The sequence below is a fragment of the Vipera ursinii genome (assembly GCF_947247035.1).
Source record: "Vipera ursinii genome assembly, chromosome: 3".
Lineage (NCBI taxonomy): Eukaryota > Metazoa > Chordata > Lepidosauria > Squamata > Viperidae > Vipera > Vipera ursinii.
Window position 1 is genome coordinate 103,975,712 of NC_139516.1, and position 23,954 is coordinate 103,999,665.

A 23,954-nucleotide genomic window follows, 5' to 3' on the forward strand; every position below is an offset into this window, starting at 1 on the left:
CTGTTTTCATTGGAAAGATGGACAATATTGTTTGAACAATGCGAGTCTGCATTTTTTGGTCTTTCTTTTAGTTGACTACTAAAGAGGCTGTAGTGGAAATACCTGCCTTATTGTCATGTATTGCATGATCTTCCATCGAACATGCATGTGACTCTTGTTGTCAATGTATTTTTCTGCCATTCTCAGCTAACAAAGAAACACAGGATCGTTTGGCTGAGATGGAGCAAGCAAAGGCTGCGGTTGAAAAAGAACTGAAGGAAAAGATTAGCAAATTGGAGAAAGAATTGGACAACGCAAATGATCTGGTTTCAGCTACCAAGCGAAAAGGTCTAATAACTTCTAGGGAAGGGACAGTTTAAAATTTGGGGCACTTAACATTATCGTTAACTGATTTTATTGCAGTAACCATGATTGTAGTACTAAAAATTAAATAGCCAAAAATACTTTGAAAACAAATTACTGTCCTAGGTGTGATTTTTCAAAATTACTGTCTTCCCCTTGCTATAACAGGAACATTTGTGAGCAATATTCATGGCCATTTTTGGGTTTTTTAGTTTATAAACTACCATGAGCGCACACATACCTCCTTAAATCAAATGCAATATCACTCTTTCCTCTTTGAATCAAGATTGCTGAATAGTTCTAATTAGTGGAGTCTGCACAGTTTCCTAAATGTCTTCATTCAAACTATAATTTAAGATTGTTTTGTGAGCACGTTGGCTTCTTTTTGGACATAGGGGCTCTTCTTTCCAACTTCTATTGTACAGCCAGGAGAAGTTCAAAAGCTTTTGGTTAATATAGTTTGCTATATCGTGTTGCCCAAGAGCTTCTAGTAGCTAATGTCAATGATGGGTAACCTTTTTGATATTCATCTTTGAAATTTCCTTAAATTAATCCTGATTAAACCTAACCAGCATTTGGAATGACCATACAAAAGGTTCGGAAATCTTTCCAGTGGCACATTGGATAGAAAAAGGATTAGGCTCATTTCATGCAGCTGGTGTCGTTTAGGATATCTGAGCACAATTAATATGGTAAAAATATGTGAGAGAAAGATTAATTAGATTGCTTATTACATTAATGATCACCTTTTAAAACTGCTATGACGTTAATCTTTTCTAGGGGCCATACTTTCAGAGGATGAGCTGGCAGCTATGTCTCCTACAGCTGCTGCTGTTGCAAAAGTGGTCAAGCCTGGTATGAAATTAACTGAGGTAGGAATTAAATCAATGATATTTGTACTGTTTACAAGTTCATGTATTTGATGGTAACAACATTCCCAAGAATAGTGTTTAAACAGATTTGTTTTCAATGTCAACAAGGACATTGAAAACAATTATTTGGGATTATCCTCATATGATATCCCTGGCCATAATCCGCCTAGAGAAAGGAAGAAAATATATATAAACCTAGTATTCTTTAGTAAGAAATGTGTGTTTTTTACTAATATTTAAAACCAGATTATAATTTACAGAAGTACTTCATTTTGGACAAATTATTTGTTACTGTTTTAGATTTTTTCTCTCTGTGTATAGGGAGACTAACAAGTCCAGATTGATTATATAGGATGGTAAAGCCCCTCAAACACATAAGTGAATGATACATTTAAAAATTCTTTTTGGATAAAAACTTGGACAGGATTATTTCCTATATTTGATTTATTTACTACAGCTTTACAATGCCTATGTAGAAGCTCAGGATCAGCTGCTTTTGGAAAAATTAGAGAATAAGAGGATCAATAAATATTTGGATGAAATAGTGCAGGAAGTGGAAGCCAAGGCACCCATTCTGAAGCGTCAGCGAGAAGAATATGAACGCTCCCAAAAGGCTGTAGCGAGTCTTTCTGCTAAACTTGAGCAAGCTATGAAGGTCAGTATGCAACTTAAGGGAAGTTCACATGTAAAATATAACAACCTTTATGAAGGTGCTCTAGGATCCCATACTGTTTTTAAGTAATATACTAAACATTGGTAATTCATCAACTTCTGATTTCAGACCAAAGTTTATGGAGGATTTATAGTATACATCGATCTAAGAAAATTATCACAGAAAACAGATTTGGGAGATTAGACCTGTCCTTTGTGATAAAGAGAATGTTGCTTTCAGTGGATGGTAACACTTTAATTTCATGTAGAGGTTTCAGATTTAAAAGTTTCATAAATAAAAATACGTACATCCATATACAAATGCTAATATTGTTTGTGACAAGCTTGCTTTTTCAGTGGTAGGCAGTATGTTTATATTTATCTAAACAAGCAGTGCAACATATGGTGTTACCACTCATCAAGATTTGTTCTGTGTGCTTCTAGTGATTGTTGTGGCTCCGTGCTGTTTGAAGACACCTTAAAATTCTTCTGCAATTAGTTTGTCAAGAATGTGGCAAAAATTTGGAACAGATAATCAGTGTATAAACTAAATGATTTTTTCCAGATCCATCTACTTATGTTGTTTTGTTTTTCCTCTATGTTGATTACATAAACAGTGACCTATGTTGATAGGTTAGATGGAACATACTCCTATTTTAGAGTCTTCTCAAACTCTGAGGGCATTTTCTTTAGTTGGCTACATCCTTGCTATCTATATTCATCTCCACAACTTGAAGAGCCATCTTGTCTGACGTTCTATAAATGTAAAATGCTTTATACATGCTGCTTCTCCCTTGGCATCCCACAAGCAATTTAAAATATATCTTCTGAATAATAATTTGATTATTACTCTTATTGAATCAGTCCATATATTTTATTAATTAAGTTAAGGGGATGTTATTTTAGCTGCTTTGAGATGATTTTGGTGAACATTTGTATAATATAGTAAAAAAAGTAATGCTCATTTATTACAAAGAATAAACTTTTAAGCAATATTTGTCATAGCATACTGATTAGTAATAGTTGGGTTGACTGAGATGACATTATGATTTATTTATTTATTTATTTTAATTCCATTTATATCCTGCCCTTCTCCGAAGACTCAGGGCGGCTTACAAGCTCAGCAGTAGCCTTCATTCTATGTATATGCCTGCTTATTAGGGCTTTCACACACACCCCAAGCGGCATTATTACAAAGTCAGCTTAATTGCCCCCAACAATCTGGGTCCTCATTTTACCTACCTCGGAAGGATGGAAGGCTGAGTCAACCTTGAGCCTGGTGGGATGCGAACCTGCACTAATGCCATTTATATCCAATTCATAAATCCCCATCTGTATGTTGTAAAATCTTACACCCCTCACTGTATTCTGCCAATCCCAAGGAGGAGAAGAGAAGATATTAATTGGCCATCCCTATCCATTTGATGCAAGGGTGTTTATTCAGCCTGTCTGGAGGCTGTCATCAGACCAGGGGAAGAACCTTTGAACTGAGAAGAACAAAGAAAGGGAGCGGGGAGAGATCTGGTTTTTATCTCCAATTAGAATCTGAAAGGGAGGAAGGAAATGTCGTAAAGGCATGGAAGATCCCTCTTCCCTTGGAAGGTTTTAACACCTGAACCTTAATTGATCCGGGACTGACCAAATGGACTGAGGGGAGGGGCTTTTACTCGGGGACACTTTAAAAGTATCAATCTGTAACACAGTTTTCAGATCCTGTCTAGTTTTTTCACTGACAATCATGTTTTAGTAAAAGCTCCTCCTTGGACAATCCTGTCTCTAAGAGTTCTTCTTTCCTAAGACGTGGATTGGGGTGCGTCCTGACAACCACTTTCCCTATTAGCTATACAGGAGTGTGAACAGTTTACTTTTTTATATATTTGAGCAACTGTTAATCAGGAGCCATTATTTGTGAATAATAGAGAAATTTAATTTGCTTGTTCTAATCTATAAGATAGCGTTTATAGAATATGTTTAATTTTTCCTTTTTTCTCTTTCTAAGAAAGTCAGTTAAACCAGCAGTCCCCAACTTTTCCAGCTTGGGGGATTGCCAGCAGAGGGGGAAAGGGGATATTTTCCCATGCACACACACACCGCATGTGCAAATGGAATTTGGCACACACTTCCATTGCTTGCATGGCCCGGTTCCCAATGGACCCCTGGGTTAAACATGACTGTCATGAACCTATTTATTGCCTACTCTGATACAAACATATATGTTAAGATCACATGAGTCATTATAAATTATTTTTCTTTTCTTTATTTTTTGCAAATACTAAGATTTTCAAAAGCACTGACCAATTTTGAGTTTTAGTCATGCTTAATTTTGGGTTACAGGAAATTCAGCGCTTACAAGAAGAGGCTGATAAAGCAAACAAGCATGTCTCTGTCTTTGAAAGAGAGAACCAGAGGTTTGAAATTCAGGTCAAAGATCTGTCACAACAGGTTAGTTCTCTAGACCATTTCTTGTTGAATCACGTGATTTGAAAGTGCTACCCATCACTTAATTGAAGTTATAACAATACACACATCTATAAATGCTTTTTTATTGTGAAAGTATAATATCTGTAAACCTTCCATTTCATTAGTAAATGGGAACTGTTGAGTTGTTTAGTACAAGCTTTGTATATAGTTCTGCTCTCTCCAGCAGATGCCTTGTTAAGATAGACTTCCTATATTTTCTAGGACAGGGGTCTTCAAACTTTGCCCTTTTGTGACACTGGCTGATGAATTCTGGGAGTTGAAGTCCACAAGTCATAAAAGGGCCAAGTTTGAAGACCCCTGCCATAGGAGGAGGGTGAAACACATAGATGAACCCCTTGACTGAGCCAACCTGCCAATGAAATAGAGTTCATCTAATACTTAACAAAACAGGCTCGGAAAGGAGAAAATAGACATGAAAAGAGAACGAACCTTAGGAATTAAAAAAAATCCTATGTTCTATAATTTGATTCCTGACCTAAAGGGAAAATAACTTGAATAGTCAGATATTTGGTTATTCAAACTTAAGAATGAATAACCTATGGGCCATGTATAGCTCCTAGGCCTCCCATTAACCTTCAACACCTAGAATTCCCATTGTCAAATTTTGATAGCAAAAATGACTGAATGTTGGTATGATTTTGATCAGTTTAGAGATGGTTTTAAGGATGGATGTCAAAACCACCAAAAAAGAATGGAAGATAGTTAGGTTTTAATTATGCTAACTAAACTTTCCTGAAACCTGAGTAACTCTGGAAATGGGTTTGTGTGATAACAGATGAAACCTTGTAAATTTGAAGGAATGGAGGATATGTATTTATTTGATGGCAGATAGAGTTCTATAGTGTGAATAATCTATTTTTCTGTTTGAAGATAAGAGTATTATTGATGGAGCTTGAAGAAGCCCGAGGTAATCATGTCATCCGTGATGAAGAAGTCAGTTCTGCAGACATCAGCAGCTCTTCTGAAGTAATAAGTCAGCGCCTGGTTTCCTATAGAAACATTGAGGAACTTCAGCAGCAAAATCAACGCCTCTTAATAGCTCTTCGAGAGCTGGGAGAGGCAAAGGAGAAAGAAGAACAAGAAACCACTTCTACTAAGTATGTTGCAGCTTTGGCAATGAATTTGGAATACCAAGATTTGGTGTCTAGAATCAAGGTTTATTAACATTACATTGGTGATCAAGTAAAAAATAATTTTATAAGAGCTGTCTAATCATGGTAAAATTTAGAATATATGTGAGTAACCCAGTTTTCAAGTTCTCTTCCATTCATGTAAAAAAACCGGTAGCTTCATTGTAAGTCTTATATGTTTTCAGTAACTTCTATACTCCTTTTATTTATTTGTTTGTTTGTTTATTGAGAAGAAGCAGGGGTCTTGGTTGCTTTCTCAGATCAAGCTTCAGATGCATACTCACTGTTTCCTTCTGTTTATTGAGAAGAAGCAGGGGTCTTGGTTGCCTTCTCAGATCAGATGCATACTCACTGTTTCCTTCTTGTATCATAGCTACAAACTTACACTTTTAGTTAAATTTCTTAAAGATAGCATGAAGAAATATGGGCAGAAATGTTTGATGAACATTTTCTAAATTTAGGTACTTCTCAGAAACTCTGTTCTGTCCATTTTATAAGCAAAAATCACAGTGTACTAGTTCATACCTCTTCTTTAAATTTAGAATTCTACTAGCGTAGACATGTCAAATTTGCGATGTCACGTGCATTGTGCAACGTATCGGAGCCTTTTCGCCATTGTCGGCAATGGGGTGGGCATGGCTTCTGGATGACGTGTCTGGTCTGTGGGCCGGCAGTTTGACACCTCTGTACTAGTACAATTTTATTCCTGTTTTTTTTATCATTCCTCCATTTTGGCACCATAGCTTCTATATTTTAACATAAATAACCTTTTCTTGCCATGACAGGATTTCTGAGCTCCAGAATCAACTTGGAGAAGCTATAATTGAGCTAGAAAAGCTGCGTGAGGCACGGCACCATCAAATGCAGCTTGTAGAGTCCATTGTTCGTCAGCGTGACATGTATCGGATTTTGTTGGCCCAAACTACTGGAGTTGCCATTCCATTGCAAGGTCAGAATTAGGCAGGGATGCAGGCTTTCTTTTGTTGATGTTTTTCTGAACTGCAACATTGCTTTGGAAAAAAAATCTGTCTGGCCTTTTCATCATTAAAAGTAGTCACAATGTAGATTTTCACCATGGTTATACCCTTACAGAATGGGCAGTACAGTGGCCTAGCGATTAAGATGCTGGGCTTGTTGACCAGAAGCTAGGCAGTTCAAGACCCAAGCACCATTTGATGGGGTGAATTCCCATTCTTGTTCCACGTTCTGTCCACCTAGCACTTTGAAACCATAGAAATGAAAGTAGATAAATATGTACCACATTGGTGGGAGGATAACAGTGTTCCCTGTGCCTCAGCATATAGTCATGCTGGCCACATGACCACGGAAGTGTCTTTAGACAACACTGGCTCTCTCAGCTAGGAAATAGATTAGTACTGCCCCGTAGAGTTAGACATAACTGGACAGGGGAAACATTTATCTTTTTCTCTTTTTTTACCCTTACAGAAATAGAATAATAGAAATAATAATTGTTCATTTTTTAATTTGATTTCAATACTTTATTATTGTGAGAATTCTTAGAATTATAGTGCAAAAGAAAATGAAGAAAAGCTGATCTAACTTTTTAGACTTCTTGCTGTTTCCTTGTTTTTATGATGTTATTTTTACGGATTTATTTTTTTTTTTGCATGTTTGCATGAAAACAGGAAAGACAGAAAACAGACTTTGGCCTTTGATTTTAAGCAGTCAGATAGACTTTGTTTTATATTCGTTTTTTGTTTATTTTTTGTTTAATGGTATTGTTTAAGCCAGCAGTCCCCAACCTTTTGGGCACCAGGGACTGGTTCCGTGGAGAAAGGTTTTTCCGCAGATAGGAGGGGGTGTGGTTTCATGTGCTTCCTGCATCCCTCAGATAGGGCTTTGCTTGTTTGCATGGCCTGGTTGCTAGCATGTTGCAGACCAGTGCCAGTCCATGGACTGGGGGTTGGAGACCCCTGGTTTAAGCTATTATACATGAATTTAGTCTTCCTAGCTTTGAATGCCAGAGCTACAGGTAACATTTTTGTAAAGGTCACTACAGATAACATTTATGTAGAGGTGCACAAGCCCATCAGAGATTGTTACCAAATGAATTTTAAATGTGACAGGAGGGATAAACTAGAGAGACATGAGTAGAATGTAACTACATTGATTATATTTGATTCTCGTTACATTTAGATATAAATAAATGAATCAAGATTTATTTTTTGTCTTGGCCTCCACCACTTTTTTTTTAATTGATGCTAGCATGTCTATTGGCAACTAAATGTTTGGCAAGCTGATGATCTGGCCCACACATGAGACTGACAGCTAGCATCATGCTCAAGTGGTTTGATTGTTAGTTTAAAACAAGGGAGCTTGGGTTCAGTTCTTCAGCCAGTTATAAATCTCTTTAGATCACCTTGCCTCAGGATTTCTCTTGCCTGACTTCAGTGGGATGTTGTGAGGTCAGGACACTGAACTCCATACAATCTCCATGGTTTCCAAATGTTTTTTTTGTATAATTTAGCTTCAAGCATCTTGCCTGAGGAACTGTCTCTGACATCAACCCCTAAACGCCTGTCAGGTTCTGCTTCAACTCCAACTTCAGGCCCAGTGATTGAGTCAATTGAAGCAGCAGAAGCAAAGGCTGCTCTTAAACAGGTATGGGTTTTGGCCTTTCACATGCTAACAAAATCAGACATGCTTCTCTTCTCTCTAGCCCTCTGTTTACCCCTCTACGGTTTTGTTTACTTTACGCACTTGACAGCTGCAGACTTTTTTTGAGAACTATAAGAAAGAAAAGGCAGAGAATGACAAGCTGCTGAATGAACAAAATGAGAAGCTTCAAGAACAGGTTACTGACTTGAAGTCACAGAATACAAAGATTTCTACCCAGCTTGAATTTGCCTCTAAGCGGTAAGCCAAAATCAGCAACACTCACTAAAAGAAGTTCCTTCACAATTGATTTAGCATGTTTTACTACTAATGAGAAAGTTCCAGTTATCAATTCACATATTTCTTGGGATAAAATGTCTGATAATTGTGCATTGGATCAGCATAGCATCAATAGCACTAGCAGTAATACTTAGACTTGTGTATACCCTTTCATAGTGTTTCACACCCCTCTCTAAGCAGTTTATAGATCCCCATCAGAATCAAACTGCAGGTTGTGGGCAGAATCAGCCTGCAGAACTGCATTCCAATCACTGCACCACCAAAGCATCATCTAAGCTTTGGAACTGGGAATGCCATATGATTGGTTTTTATTGTTTCCACACACACCCCTCTCATCTTTTTAGTTATACCTGCAGCTGCAGTTGGTGATGATGGTTAGCTTCAAGATAATGTTTTCAATATGAGATTGTACTTAACACACATGGATACACTGTGCCTAGTGAAAAGCCCATACCCATACCAAATAAATGTATATTTTCTGTTCCCCCCTCATGGAGGGAACAATTTGGATGGAAGTGGGAAAGGCTGAACACTAGAATGCAGTTCTCTATAATGTCTGTCTCACCTACTTTCAATAAAGAAAGGGGTGGTTGAAATTCGAACCACAAGACGAAAACAGTATGCAGATCTGCTATTTCCAAATTTTGATTAAAAGATATGCTAGTTCTGTGTCTGCACTAGTTAACAATCTTCATTTTCAGTGTTGTCTAGCTAAATTGTTTTTTTTCCTTTGGCATTTGTTTACAGTATTGTTATACCATATAATGTAGACATGATGAGAAAAGATAGCAATGGATCATCAACTTTGGACCAAATAAATAAGAATTCCTTAGTCCTGCAGATTTCTGTGCATTTGCTGAAATAATAAATTGTTTCATTTAATTTTAAGATGTGTTTACTTAGTACCTGTTGCATATTATCAAATTATTTTTATCTGATTTTTGCTTTCATACAATAGCAAATCACCATAGGTGGTTCCCATATTATAGATATAATTCTGAAATAATTACTGGAGTAAATACTGGGGAAAAAATTGTTCAAGAATTTAGGATGTTGCCTGTATCTGAATACGTCATTTCTGAATTCAGAGTGGCAGGCTACTTTTAAGTATTCTCAAACACTAAAGTGACTCTCATTCAAAATATGATTTTCCCCTTTGCTTTTGTTACATCAATTTCAATGAAACAAACCTTCCTGGTTTTCATCCTGGTGAAGTTATGAGATGTTGCAAGATAACGTAGAGGGATATCGGCGAGAGATCACATCACTGCATGAGAAAATTCAAAAGCTGTCAGCAACTACTCAGAAGCAAGAACAGATCATCAACACAATGACTCAAGAATTAAGAGGAGCCAATGAAAAATTAACAGTTGCAGAGGTGATTCTTACTGGCTATTTTTTACATTATTGTTTATTTTGTAATGGCAAAGACTTATAATAAGCCTCTTTTAATTTTATCCCAATTTGGAGGAATTGTTTTGTTTTGGCTATGGAGGAGTCTAAGGATCAAAATACATTTTTTCTGCAACAGAGTTAATTGGATGGACCATTCAATTACTATCTGTGGCTAAGGGTGGAACTGTGGACTTCCTGGTGCTCTCTGAGATTGGTTGCTTACATTACCCAACTAAGTAACATCATAACAACACCTCTACTCCGCGAGCTTCATTGGCTCCCGGTGGCCCTCCGGGTGAGATTCAAGGTGCTGGTGATGACCTATAAAGCCCTAAATGGCTTGGGTCTGGGATATCTGAGGGAACACCTGCTGCCAGCATCAAGTTCCCGGCGGATAACACCCAGGGGGAGGGCCTTCTCAGTGGGTGCGCCTGCCCTCTGGAACCAGCTCCCCGTGGAGCTCAGGACTGCCCCCGACCTCCGTTCATTCCGCCGGGACCTGAAGACCTGGCTCTTCGAGCTCTCTGGCCCAGGCTGAGAATTTTAATTTTAATTTAATTGGGGTTTTTACTTTTTTCAGGGATTGATGTATTTTTTTAAATTGTTTTTAACTTTTGTATTTCTTGTTTTAAATACCCTGTAAACTGCCCTGAGTCCTTCGGGAAAGGGTGGTATATAAATCAAAATAAATGAATGAATGAATGAATGAATGAATGAATGAATGAATGAATGTATGTTGCTGCTGTTTTGATCAATAATTTGGATCCAGTGCATAGACATTTGGCCCAAGAGGTCCAGCTGCAAATCTCCTTTCTGCCATGAAAAATCTTAAGAATATCTGAAAGGGCAACTTGTACATGTTCATTCTCAAGGTAATTGATGACATATGTGGTTTGTCTATACTTGCAGACTGCTCTCAAGTCTACATTGTAGTTGACCCAAATGTTTTGAAAGAAATTCTCTTTGGAGCCAAAAGCCTTAACTGCTTTGTTTCCTTGTTAGACCTTGAAAATGTAACTCTGTGAACATACCTTTAAATACAGATCATTTTAATTATTCTAACTATTTTTAATATTTTTAAGTAATTGGTATGGTTGTAGGTTTTCTTTGAAACAGCTTAAGAGTAAACAATATATATTCTTAAAAGTAAGAGTAATACATAAGCCAAATTTGAATTTGGAAGGAATGTGAAATAAATATACAAGCATAATAAAATAGGCTTATCATTACCTTTCATTAAGCTGACATTCTTTGGAATATTGGCTTGTTTGTACAGTGTGCTAATACATGCTGATTTGTTCTTACTTGGCTCTTTCTAAAGTTTCTGTAAGTGATTTGTTGGGAGAAAGCAAGATAGATTCCTTTAAAAATATCAGAGACCAATAACTAAGTGGAAGGCATATAATAACTTAATGTGATGCCATATCCTTTCTAGAATCACATTTCTTTGTTATCTTCTACAGAATTGCTTATATCTTCCTACCATTATAACCCCAAAATTAGAAAAAAATAAAGGAACAGAACTAATTGATTGATCCACTTTAACTTGATGTATTCAGATGTTGGAACAGTGAATTTGGATTTAAAATACTATGTGGATTGAATTAATGTAAGGTGAAATATCTCTTTCTAAGGTGAGAGCAGAGAATTTGAAAAAAGAAAAGGATATTTTAAAAATGGCTGAAATTCGTTTGACTCAGCAAAAAGAATCTTTAATAGCAGAACATAGAGGACAAAATCTGCTCCTTACTAATCTGCAATCTATTCAGGTATGTTCAGTTGTATTGTATTATTTTTTTCTCTCTATTCTCCTCAAAAATGTTTCTCAACCTTGGTGAGTTTCAAGACACTGGGAGTTCATATCCCAGAACTCTGGGCGGTGGAATCCACATATCTTAAAATTGATGTGATAGAGGAAACACTGTAAAGATATGGACCAAAAATCTCCTGAAAAGCATCATTAAGTTCTACATGCTACTGATATGCAATGCTGTTATTGATTATGTTTGGTAAATATGAGCAAGATTTGGCAGAAATACTACATATTAAAATGTATTTTACTTACCAGGTAATTTTGGAAAAGGGAGAGACAGAAACTCGACAGAGGCTCAATAATCAAATTGAGAAGTTGGAAAGAGAAATAGCCCAGCTGAAGAAAAAACTGGAAAATGAGGTGGAGCAAAGACACACACTTTCCAAAAATCAGGATGTAAGTATTAGAAACTGAAGAAATTAGATGTTCATATGACTTTCTGAGCATTTTTAATATTTATTTATTTATTTATTTATTTATTTATTTATTTATTTATTTATTTATTTATTTATTTTATATACTGCCCTTCTCCCGAAGGACTCGGGAGGACTAGGAAGCCATCTAGTCATTTATAGTTCAAGATACTATAAATTCCTTATTTGGAAGTTTATTTAAGTTCTGGATGACTGGTTTGGTTTCTTAAGAGTATACAGAATAGTAAAACAAAATGCGAAAGATTCCTTATAGCTGTTGTTGTTGTTGTTAGCTGCGAAGTCGTGTCCGACCCATCGCGACCCTATGGACAACATTCCTCCAGGCCTTCCTGTCCTCTACCATCTTCTGGAGTCCATTTAAGCTCACGCCTACTGCTTCAGTGACTCCATCCAGCCACCTCATTCTCTGTCGTCCCCTTCTTCTATTGCCCTCGATCTTTCCCAGCATTAGGCTCTTCTCCAGTGAGTCCTTCCTTCTCATTAGGTGGCCAAAGTATTTGAGTTTTAGCTTCAGGATCTGGCCTTCTAAAGAGCAGTCGGGATTGATCTCCTCTAGGACTGACCGGTTTGATCGCCTTGCAGTCCAAGGGACTCGCAGGAGTCTTCTCCAGCACCATAGTTCAAAGGCCTCAATTCTTTGGCGCTCAGCCTTTCTTATGGTCCAGCTTTCACTGCCATACATTGCAACTGGGAAAACCATAGCCTTGACTATACGCACTTTTGTTGACAGGGTGATGTCTCTGCTTTTTAGTGTGCTGTCTAGATTTGCCATGGCTTTCCTCCCAAGGAGCAAGCGTCTTTTAATTTCTTGGCTACAGTCCCCATCTGCAGTGATCTTGGAGCCCAGGAAAATAAAATCTGTCACTACCTCCATTTCTTCCCCATCTATTTGCCAGGAATTGAGAGGGCCAGATGCCATGATCTTGGTTTTCTTAATGTTAAGTTTCAACCCAAGTTTTGCACTTTCCTTCTTCACCCGCAACAAGAGGCTCTTTAGTTCTTCTTCACTTTCTGCCATTAGAGTGGTATCATCTGCGTATCTTAGGTTGTTGATATTTCTTCCGGCAATCTTAATTCCAACTTTTGATTCATCTAGCCCTGCCTTTCTCATGATGTGCTCTGCATATAAGTTAAATAGGCAGGGTGACAGTATACAGCCTTGCCGGACTCCTTTCCCAATTTTGAACCAATCAGTGGTTCCATGTCCAGTTCTCACTGTTGCTTCTTGACCCGCATATAGGTTTCTCAAGAGACAAATAAGATGGTTTGGTACTCCCATCTCTTTAAGAACTTGCCACAGTTTGTTATGATCCACACAATCAAAGGCTTTAGCATAGTCAATGAAGCAGAAGTAGATGTTTTTCTGGAACTCCCTAGCTTTCTCCATGATCCAGCGTATGTTGGCAATTTGATCTCTAGTTCCTCTGCCTCTTCGAAATCCTGCCTGTACTTCTGGTAGTTCTCGATCCACATACTGCTGAAGTCTAGCTTGTAGGATTTTAAGCATGACTTTACTAGCATGAGAAATGAGTGCAATGGTGCGATAGTTTGAACATTCTTTGGCACTGCCTTTCTTTGGAATTGGAATGTAAACTGATCTTTTCCAGTCCTGTGGCCACTGTTGAGTTTTCCAAATTTGCTGGCAAATTGAGTGTAGCACTTTTACTGCATTGTCCTTATAGCTATTTTGATTTTATTCAACAAATAGAATATATTTTTTTAAAAAAATAATTAAATGAATTTATTTTAATGCAGACTTAAGTGAACACATTTAAAACATCTTTCCATCACAACGCTGATGTAGGAACCTCTTGCTGAGAGGATGAGGAGGAGAACGTCTGTTTATGGAATAGAAAAGATTAAAATAACTATTTGCATTTGGAATTATCCCACTTTTGTGGGGATGGAGGTGTATTAGTGGATCTCTGACATGACAGTTCTGGCACAGGTAGTAGATATTTTGATCATCCCTGCCAGCAGTAGGATTTTTTCCCTGCTTCCACTTCTGTTCTATTTGTCATCTGGCATCATAGGTAAGACAGGATCACGCCAAGTCACATTATGTACACTGTACTTGTGATGTTGTCTATTGTGATTATCTTGTAAAAGGATTCATTGTATCTGAAGGGCTGCTGTAGAATCCTGTTTTTCTCCTGCCTTTCAATTCCCTTTCCTTAAGAGGGCCAAGGATTTACAACAGCATTCTGTAGCCAAGGTTTTATGCCAGTGGGAGACAAGATAATATTCTCTAGATGTTTTGAATTCTAAGTCTTGTAGTGCTTTTATATCAGTGGACGGATGCAGGTTTTGTACCACTCAAATTATCACATGGGCAGAAAGAATTTCAATTCTTTTATATTTTGGAGTAAGGAGTTTTTAATATTTAGTAATGAAACGGTGATAAGTTTAAACGTTCTGTTTTGAGAGAAAAAGCCAGAACAATCTTGATATTTAGGTAAAGAGTGTGCTTTCAGCTATTTTGTCAGAAAATGAAGTGTGGTGCTTTGAAGTAAAGTACTGTAATGTTCCTTCTCAGATTCACCTCTTGGATGCTAAAAGACAGTGTGAAACTGAAGTGAATCTTCATGCTAACACCAAAGAACTGCTGAAGAATGCTCAAAAGGAGATAGCAGCGTTAAAGCAGCAGCTTCACAATATGGAAGCTCAAATAGCTTCTCAGTCATTGCAGAGAGCTGCTGGCCAAGGTAAGGGGGGAAAAGAGTATGTTGCCAGCAACAACCGGTACCCAATGCAAATACATGGGGAGAAGAACCTTAGCCGGATGAGAAGAATTCAGTGTGCCAGAAATATTTTGAAGAAGCTAAATATAAGTCTTGCATGATGCTGTTTTGTGAGGGATTTTTAATAAATCTTCTAAATGGTGCAATTCAGATTTAATTTGTTTTAATGTTGGCCCCAAATGACAATTGGTGGAGTGTAAAGTCCTAAGCCAAGTGTGTGCAAGCCATTCAAAGATAAGGAAAAATATACAGATATTCTTCACTTAACAATAGTAATTAGGACCAGAATTCTAGCGATGGCAATTGCAGTTCTTGTGCAATTTGCTCATTAAGCAAATTGACATGGTTTGTAAAGTGGTCCCCATTTGCAGCTACCTGCCAGCTTCCGTGTTAACTTTCCTTATAAGAAGCTGGCAAAAAAGGTTGCAAATGGCAATCACAGAACACTGCAAAGTAATTGTGAGCTGGGCCCCCAGTGCCTGAATTGTGATCATGTGACCATGTGGACACTGTGACTGACATGTACCGGTCATAAGTCCCCCTCATTCAGCACTGTCAAAAATTTGGTTGTTAAGTAGGGACCCCCTGTATACTGTTTTGTGGAGGCTGAAGATATTGCAGTAGGCAGAGCATTGTTGGACAGGCAAAGCTATAGCCTGTGCAGTGGTAGATTGACATTGCCATTTTTCCTGGTTTGCGGGGAGGGGGGGAGTATCTTGGTTTATAAACTGCAAATCAGTTTCTGGCTTTGTATGAGTGAAATGGCTACAACTGATTTTATCTGTTTGCCAGCTTTAAAAGCACTTAAATTTCAAAACTTTGTTGATAGTAAGTCATTCTTTTATGTTAAAAAACCCTGTAAATAAATATTGAAAGTTATGAATCAATTGAGAAAAGATTATTTTGTACTCAAAATGTACTACAGATATGCTATAAATTCAGTTAATAAATCCTTATTTTATAATTGCTTCTAAATTTTTAGGCCAGTCTAGTGTTGGAGAGAATGAGGATGATCTTGTAAATCGATTGAGGCAATCTGATGACCAAATTAATGATTTGAAGGAGAGGCTAAAGACTGCCACAAGTAATGTGGAGCAGTACCGTACGATGGTTGTGAGCCTTGAAGAATCCCTTAACAAAGAAAAGCAGGTAAACTATTTTTAATATTATCCACTAAATATAATTCAGCTATGGAACTATTTTCATGATGAAATTCCACATGAAAATCTTTTCATTGGGACCTGTAACAAGACAAAAGTATTCCATTTAAGGTTCAAAAGACCATTTGGCACTTAAGTCTTGCTCCTAATTAACTACAATTATTTTTTGTCCCCTACATCTGATCCTAGACAAGGGTTGGTTCAGTCTTTATTAAGTTATTCCGATATTCTTTTAAGGAGAAGTATTTCTGAACAGTTTCAGAATGTTGTAGCCAGATTGCCATCTAATGAAAGGTTTCCTGGTCATATCATCTATATTTTGTTTCAGTGATACTGAATGCCAGTTTGCTTTCAGATGAAATTCAGAATGTTAGTCTTTGTTCTTTGCAAGCTTTAAGCTAGAACTAGCCAGGCCTTGGTGGACCAGGATGTTTACTTAGTTTGGCAGGAGGAAGAATGGAATATCAAGTTTTTAAGTAGTTGGTTAATGTAAAGTAGCTGGTGGAACATCTGACACATGGATTGGGCTGGCATTTTTGGCTGCTTTTTCCTATTGATTTGGAAGATGGATAGGGTTTCTTTATTTAACGGATTAAGCCTACTTTAGTCTTGAACACATGTATTTTATCACCTCAAAATATCAAGTAACAGTTATTCATTGGTCAGAAAGGCTTTTGAAAATACAAAGCAAGCACTTGGGGAAGCTGGGTTTGCCCATCTGTACTGTAAAAAATTGATATATCAAGAACACTTGTTTTTTCATACATCAAGACACTTTTTTCACCCACTTAACCCTTTGTCCTTTCCTATTTCATTTGAAAACATAACAAATGGTAAAGAAAGACAGTCAGTTTGACTTTCGAGTGTGTTTCCAAAATGATCTGTATTTCTCTTGCTAAAGCAAAATACTTCCACTTTTTAAGGGTCTGGGTTAAATTAATTGTCCTGTAAACTGACTTAACTTCATTGGATGTAATCCCTTGTAAGATATATATGCTCTCTGAATGACTGCTGTAGAATATGCATTGACTAAGAAAAAATAAAAGATACAAGCTTTCATAAGGTATGACTGACTTCATCAGATGCTGTAATATGCCTAACCTTTATATTTCTCTTTCCATTTTTCGTTGATTGAGTCAGATGAATCAGTTGAAACAATATATTTTCAAAATGGGATAAGTGGTAATGCTGTGAGGGCATTGCTTTTCTCCAAATGTTTTATTTATGTAGGTATTTTGCTTGTCTTTGGAACTTTAAAGCATGCTATTATTCCATTCATGTTTTTCAGACATGTTTTATACTTGAAAAATATCAAGCTATGAGCAGACTAGCTGTTAAGTCAATTTGGACTACAGAATTGTCTTAAGATACATAAATTACACTTCCCATGCTGAAGAAACAAGCAATACAATTGCAATGATGCATGCCTCTTAATATACTCTTATCTTGATTTCATTTGCTGTGTAGGTGACTGAAGAGGTCCGGGCCACTGTTGAGGCTCGCTTGAAAGAGTCCTCAGAGTATCATTCCCAGCTAGAGAAGAAACTAATGGAGGCTGAGAAAGAAAAACAGGAGCTTCAAGATGAAAAACGTAAAGCCATAGAAAACATGGAACAACAGGTATAACAACATGATTATTTTCCGCCTCAGATTTTCTTGTTATTGTCTGTAACTAGAAAAGAAAAGTAGCACAGGGACAACATATAAGATCTTAAGTGTGCCTGTTTTGGATTATCATTTTTTTTTCTTGTTGAAACATTTTTGTTTCAACAAAGTTTTCCACATAGCTCAAAGACTGTGATCATGTTCATGTTATTTTAGATGCTGAGAAGTTGCTCTGCTTTTATTTGTCATCCTGTACATATTGTATTGCGTTCTTACAAAGAATTGCAGAAGAACTGAAAATTAAGCACTTTGTTCCTTGTCTAGCACAATTAAGATAAAACTTGAAATAATTTTCAAATTTTTAACAATATCAAACATTCTTCCAAAACATTTTCTTTAGAAATCATGTTACAAAATGCAACTGATTCTCTTCTTTGATGGAAAACACTAATCCTGGGAAGTTTTCTGTCAGAAGAATGAGGGAAGTAAAATTTGGCCATGTTACTATCGCTGCAATTTCAGCTGGGAGATTTTGGAAGTTATGGAAATTTAGAGTGGGAAGAATGATTTAATACAGAATTGTTTCCCACACTGTTCCATCAGCATCCATCAGCATCAGCTGAATGCGGTTATTTGAATATAAATAGGTTATTTGAATATAAATTGGAATCAAAATTCCTGAATATAGGAATTGTAGACATGGAATTGCAGGGTTAAAATACTGGATCCATACATTTGCATCATCTGATATGATTCATTCATATTATGTTCTCTTTCTGAAATTTTCTCTGTCCACCACTCTATCTTTGTTTCTCTTGCTAGAATCAGTATCTTTGTATCTCTATTTCTATCTTTGGGGGTCAAAGACTTTGCTTCTGGATTTTTGAGTATGTCTGGGATTGTATATAGCTGGTTAAGGGTTAAGCAGCTTGGTAAAACCTATATGCAGGTCAAGAAGCAACAGTGAGAACTGGACATGGAACCACTGATTGGTTCAAAATTGGGAAAGGAGTCCAGCAAGGCTGTATACAGTCACCCTGCCTATTTAACTTATATGCAGAGCACATCATGAGAAAGGCAGGGCTAGATGAATCAAAAGTTGGAATTAAGATTGTTGGGAGAAATATGAACAACCTAAGATATGCAGATGATACCACTCTAATGGCAGAAAGTGAAAAAGAACTAAAGAGCCTCTTGTTGCGGGTGAAGAAGGAGAGTGCAAAAGTTGGGTTGAAACTAAACAATAAGAAAACCAAGATCATGGCATCTGGCCCTCTCAATTCCTGGCAAATAGATGGGGAAGAAATGGAGGTAGTGACAGTTTTTATTTTCCTGGGCTCCAAGATCATCGCAGATGGGGACTGCAGCCAAGAAATTAACAGACGATTGCTCTTGGGGAGGAAAGCTATGGCAAATCTAGACAGCACACGAAAAAGCAGAGACATCACCCTGTCATCAAAAGTGCATATAGTCAAGGCCATGATTTTCCCAGTTGCAATGTATGGCAGTGAAAGTTGGACCATAAGAAAGTCTGAGTGCCAAAGAATTGAGGCCTTTGAACTATGGTGCTGGAGAAGACTCTTGGAAGTCCCTTGGACTGCAAGGCGTTCAAACCGGTCAGTCCTAGAGGAGATCAACCCTGACTGCTTTTTAGAAGGCCAGATCCTGAAGTTGAAACTCAGATACTTTGGCCACCTAATGAGAAGGAAGGACTCACTGAAGAAGAGCCTAATACTGGGAAAGATTGAGGGCAATAGAAGAAAGGGACAACAGAGAATGAGGTGGCTGGATGGAGTCACTGAAGCAGATTTGAACTGAGATCATTCTGTTATTTGGGGGATTGTATCCCAATATCGTTTTTCCTACTCTTTTATTGACTATGAAGGCTACTCCATTTCTTCTGAGGGATTCTTCACCGCAGTAGTATACCTGATGGTCATTCCTGTCCATTTTAGTTCGCTGATTCCTAAGATGTTGATGTTCAGTCTTGTCATCTCTTGTTTGACCATGTCCAGCTTGATTCATGCATCTTACATTCCTTTCACCACCAGATGCATCCACAGCTGAGCGTCCTTTTGGCTTTGGCCCAGTCACTTCATTCTTTCTGGCGCTACTAGTACTAGCCCTCTGCTCTTCCCCAATAGCATATTGGATGCCTTCCGACCTGAGTGGCTCATCTTCCAGCATCATATCTTTTTGCCTTTTGGTACTGTCCATGGGGTTTTCATGGCAAAGATTGGGTTGCCATTTCCTTCTCCAGTGGATCACGTTTTGTCAGAACTCTCTGCTATGACCTGTCCATTTTGGGTGGCCCTGCACGGTATAGCTCATAGCTTCGCCATGACAAGGCAGTAATCCATGAAGGGGTTCTTAGAGTTATTACACTTATATATTGAAGTCTTTTTCCTCATATGAACCATCCCAACACTTACATTTTTCATATCCTGAAACAGAAAAGAACAAAGGACAGAAATAATATACTGTAAAAAACCATATCCGTCTTAAACTAGAATACATTTATAATCAATGTTTCATTTTTTAAGCATATTCAAGTCTTCAAAATCCATTATATTTAAGCATTTAGTACATTTCCCTCGTAAATCATCCCAAACATTTTTATATTTCTCATATCATAGGCAAAAAATACTGTATTGCTTAAGGAGCCTGGACATTTTTATCATTGTTATTTTCAAACCTAGGTCTATACTATTTTTTTTAGATAACCATTTTTTTAAAAAAAGAAAAAATGGATCCTTCATGCTTTATTTGCAGCTTTCCGAGTTAAAGAAAAACCTCTCCAATATGAAGTCTGAACTTCAGGAAGCTCTCCAGAGAGCAAACACAGCCCTCAGCAATGAACAACAAGCTAAACGGGACTGCCAAGAGCAAGTATGGTTCTAAAATGTTGGCAGATGTTTGCAGTTGAATTAAGTATTGGTTAAATTGGGTAGATTGATTAGATTGCTTTTGCATGTCAGTAGTAAGTGTATATCAATTATGAAGAAGGCATTCTAACATTTATTTGTTTTTCCCCATTTCACAGAAGATGTTTCAAAATTAAATGCTCTTTTATTGTTGCTGTTCTGTGATTTGGAAAGATTTTTTTTTCTTGAGAGTCTAAAAGAGATTTACTACATCATCTTTTATTACTACTCACAGATCCCTAATAAATCAACGGGGCTTTTTTGGCCACCCATTGTTTTCATACACATAATTCAACGGTGATATGATATGCATGGGGTGCACATAGAACGTTGGACTGCAACTTGTACATTAAGTTTCTGGGAGTATCCACCTATATATTATTTCTGTTTTGGTATTATTCTCTGCATACTTTGCTTGAATAATATTGAACCCCATTATTTTCTCCTAATGCAACATTTATGTCAAAAATTTTAGGGGAACATTCATGGTGAACTTGGTGTGACTCATGGTGATTTTGTTTTCTGCATAGATATATTTGTATTTAGCAAGTATAAAGCTCTTATTTAGGAAGCAACCATATGCAAAATAAATCATTGAATTTGTTACAAACTGAAGCAATGATAATTCTGGCTTCTTATAGGCAAAGATAGCTGCTGAAGCTCAAAGTAAATATGAACGGGAGCTGATGCTTCATTCTTCTGATGTTGAAGCTTTACAAGCTGTCAAGGAGCAAGTTGCAAAGAATTCCACAATAAAGCAGCATTTAGAGGAAGCAGCCCAAAAAGCAGAATCCACCTTGCGAGAGAGCAGAGCTTCATGGGAAGAGCAAGAAAGAGCATTAAAGGTGAAGGGTGTTTTATTTTCCTGATTCTAATAATCTGTGACAGGTTTTATGACTGTGCCTAGTCTTTGAATTCAGGTTTTATTTGTTTCACTGGGATGATCAGTGTTGATCTTCTCTCCTAGGATGAAGCTTCTAAGCTTGCATCTCGCTGTGAAGACTTAGAGAAACAAAGCCAGCTGTTGCACGAACAGCTGGAAACTCTGAGCAACAAGATGATGACTTCAATGAAGGAAGGTGTGCCAGGAGCCCTGAATGTGTCTCTCAGTGAAGAAGGAAAATCACAAGAGCAAATGGTAGAAATTCTCAGGTATTTTTGTGTTCAATATGTTGATCTAATACAGATTTGATTAATGCTTACATGGTGCCACATGCATACCAAACACGCATTTTGCAGCTCACTTTGTATGCAGTATGTGAGACGTTGAACGTGAAAATATATTAGGAGCAGTGCAACTATTAGAAGGCCCATGCTAGTAAACAAATAGCACCATGATTGTCTGCACCGTCTTGAATTTTTACCCTATATGTTCTCTGTGATCTACTGTGTGATAATAGAACAGAACAATAGAGTTGGAAGGCTCCTTGAAGGTCTTCTAGTCCATCCCCTTGCTCAGGCAGGAACTCTATACCATTTGAGACAAATGACTGTCCAGTCACTTCTTAAAAACTTCCAGTGTTGAAGCATTCACTACATCTGGAGGCAAGTTGTTCCACTGTTTAATTGTTCTAACTGTCAGGAAATTTCTTCTTAGTCCTAGGTTGCTTCTCTCCTTGATTAGTTTCCATCCATTGCTTCTTGTCCTGCCTTCAGATACTTTGGAGAGTAGCTTGATTCCCGCTTCTATGTGGCAGCCCTTGAAATATTGGAAGACTGCTATCATGTCACCCCTCGTCCTTCTCTTCATTAAAGTAGACATAACCAATTCCAGCAACCATTCTTCATATGTTTTAATCTCCAGTCCCCTGACCATCTTTGTTGCTGTTCTCTCCACTTTCTCCAGAGTCTCAACATCTTTTTTACATTGTGGTGGCCAAAACTGGATGCAGTATTCCAAGGGTGGCCTTACCAAGGCATTATAAAGTGGTATTAACACTTCACATGTTCCTGATTCTATCCCTCTGTTAATGCATCCTAGAACTGTGTTGGCTTTTTTGGCAGCTGCTGATCATAGGGAACTATGAATCCAAATTGCCACTCAAAATCTAGTTTATATCTTATTTGAGGTTTTACTGTCTCATGTACATATACCCACTGATGCAAGCTACCCAGGACAGTCTTCATTCCAAAATAATGATGCCATATTCAGATCTAGAGTGCAATGGTGCCAAAACTAAATCCCAGGCTTCTAGAGGACTACATTTAAATTTTAATGTTTTTATTTTCAATTGAATATCAGTGTTTTTAGGTTTGTGGACCAGAAAAACCATCAAGACTTATTTTGGACAACTATAAATTTAACTAGGATTTTTTTTCTATGTCAGGTTTATTCGCAGAGAAAAGGAAATTGCAGAAACTCGATTTGAGGTGGCACAAGTAGAAAGCTTACGCTACCGTCAGCAGGTAGAACATTTAGAAAGAGAGCTGCATGAGCTGCAGCAAAGTCTGAATGCAGAGAGGGAGAAAGTACAAGTATGTATCCACACATTCCTTCTTATCTTTTTTTTTATGATTGTTCTGAGCCAACCAACAAACATTATAACTTTTTGCAAGACCCCAGTTTTCAAGAAATATTGCTTTAATAAAATCTAGACTAGGGGTCTTCAAACTTGGATCTTTTATGACTTGTGGACTTCAACTCCCAGAATTCCTCAGCCAGGCATGCTGGCTGAGGAATTCTGGGAGTTGAAGTCCACAAGTCATAAAAGGGCCAGGTTTGAAGACCCCTGATCCAGACAATACCACTGACTTTGTTTAAGGGGATTCTCAATTATCCGAGTCATGGTTATCCCAAAGTTGCTTTTTCTCAAGAGGCAACTGGACTTTCTTGTTTTTCTTGGAAGATGTTTCACTTCTCATGCAAGAAGTTTCTTCAGCTCTGAAGAAACTTCTTGCATGAGAAACAAAACGTGTTCAAAGAAAAACAAGAAAGTCCAGTTGCTGCCTCTTGAAAAAGCATCTTTGGGATTATCATTGACTTGTTTTCAAAAATGCTACTTTTGCTACATAAGAGAATGCCAGATTATGCGAACATGAAAAACAGAATTAATGGTTCTCTGAAAAATCTTGAGATTTTTCTAAGAAGGTATATAATTGGGGGCAAGTTCTCTTGGAAGATGGTTTGTTTGTATAGAATAATAATAAAACCCAATGTGCCTGGTTGACACATAATAGTTGGATATGAACATGAGTACACAAATGTCCTAAAAGTTTTGTTACTACGTAAGATTCTGTAGCAGAAAATGCATACTATATAAAGGAGAATATAGGAGGAGGAAGCAGCTCAGTCCTCTAGGCTGAAAATCTAAATTATTAAAATCTAAATTATATTTCATGTATTTCCTCAGTTTGGGAGTTCATACATATTTTACATATAGTTTAGTATAAATACTTTGTGGCATTAATAAGTAATCATTTCTCAAGGAAATTTAACAGTAAAAATGGAAAGCAAGTTAGGAATTTGCACATATATTTGGATTTGAATATT

At 37.3% G+C, this 23,954-nt stretch overlaps 1 protein-coding gene across 2 annotated transcripts in view; it reads left to right on the forward strand.

Annotated features, from left to right (window-relative positions):
* Nucleotides 1–23,954, forward strand: part of TPR (translocated promoter region, nuclear basket protein) — a 111,433-nt gene that overhangs the window by 25,882 nt on the left and 61,597 nt on the right. For both annotated transcript variants that reach the window (XM_083359063.1, XM_083359064.1), the window contains exons 10-27: nt 187–327; nt 1,123–1,214; nt 1,672–1,869; nt 4,200–4,307; nt 5,217–5,443; nt 6,262–6,425; nt 7,965–8,098; nt 8,205–8,353; nt 9,608–9,770; nt 11,422–11,556; nt 11,856–11,996; nt 14,571–14,739; nt 15,758–15,924; nt 17,403–17,555; nt 20,313–20,429; nt 21,106–21,309; nt 21,432–21,616; nt 22,792–22,939. In XM_083359063.1, coding sequence (XP_083215189.1) covers nt 187–327; nt 1,123–1,214; nt 1,672–1,869; nt 4,200–4,307; nt 5,217–5,443; nt 6,262–6,425; nt 7,965–8,098; nt 8,205–8,353; nt 9,608–9,770; nt 11,422–11,556; nt 11,856–11,996; nt 14,571–14,739; nt 15,758–15,924; nt 17,403–17,555; nt 20,313–20,429; nt 21,106–21,309; nt 21,432–21,616; nt 22,792–22,939 — 2,795 coding nt within the window. The remainder of the gene's footprint in view (nt 1–186; nt 328–1,122; nt 1,215–1,671; nt 1,870–4,199; nt 4,308–5,216; nt 5,444–6,261; nt 6,426–7,964; nt 8,099–8,204; nt 8,354–9,607; nt 9,771–11,421; nt 11,557–11,855; nt 11,997–14,570; nt 14,740–15,757; nt 15,925–17,402; nt 17,556–20,312; nt 20,430–21,105; nt 21,310–21,431; nt 21,617–22,791; nt 22,940–23,954) is intronic.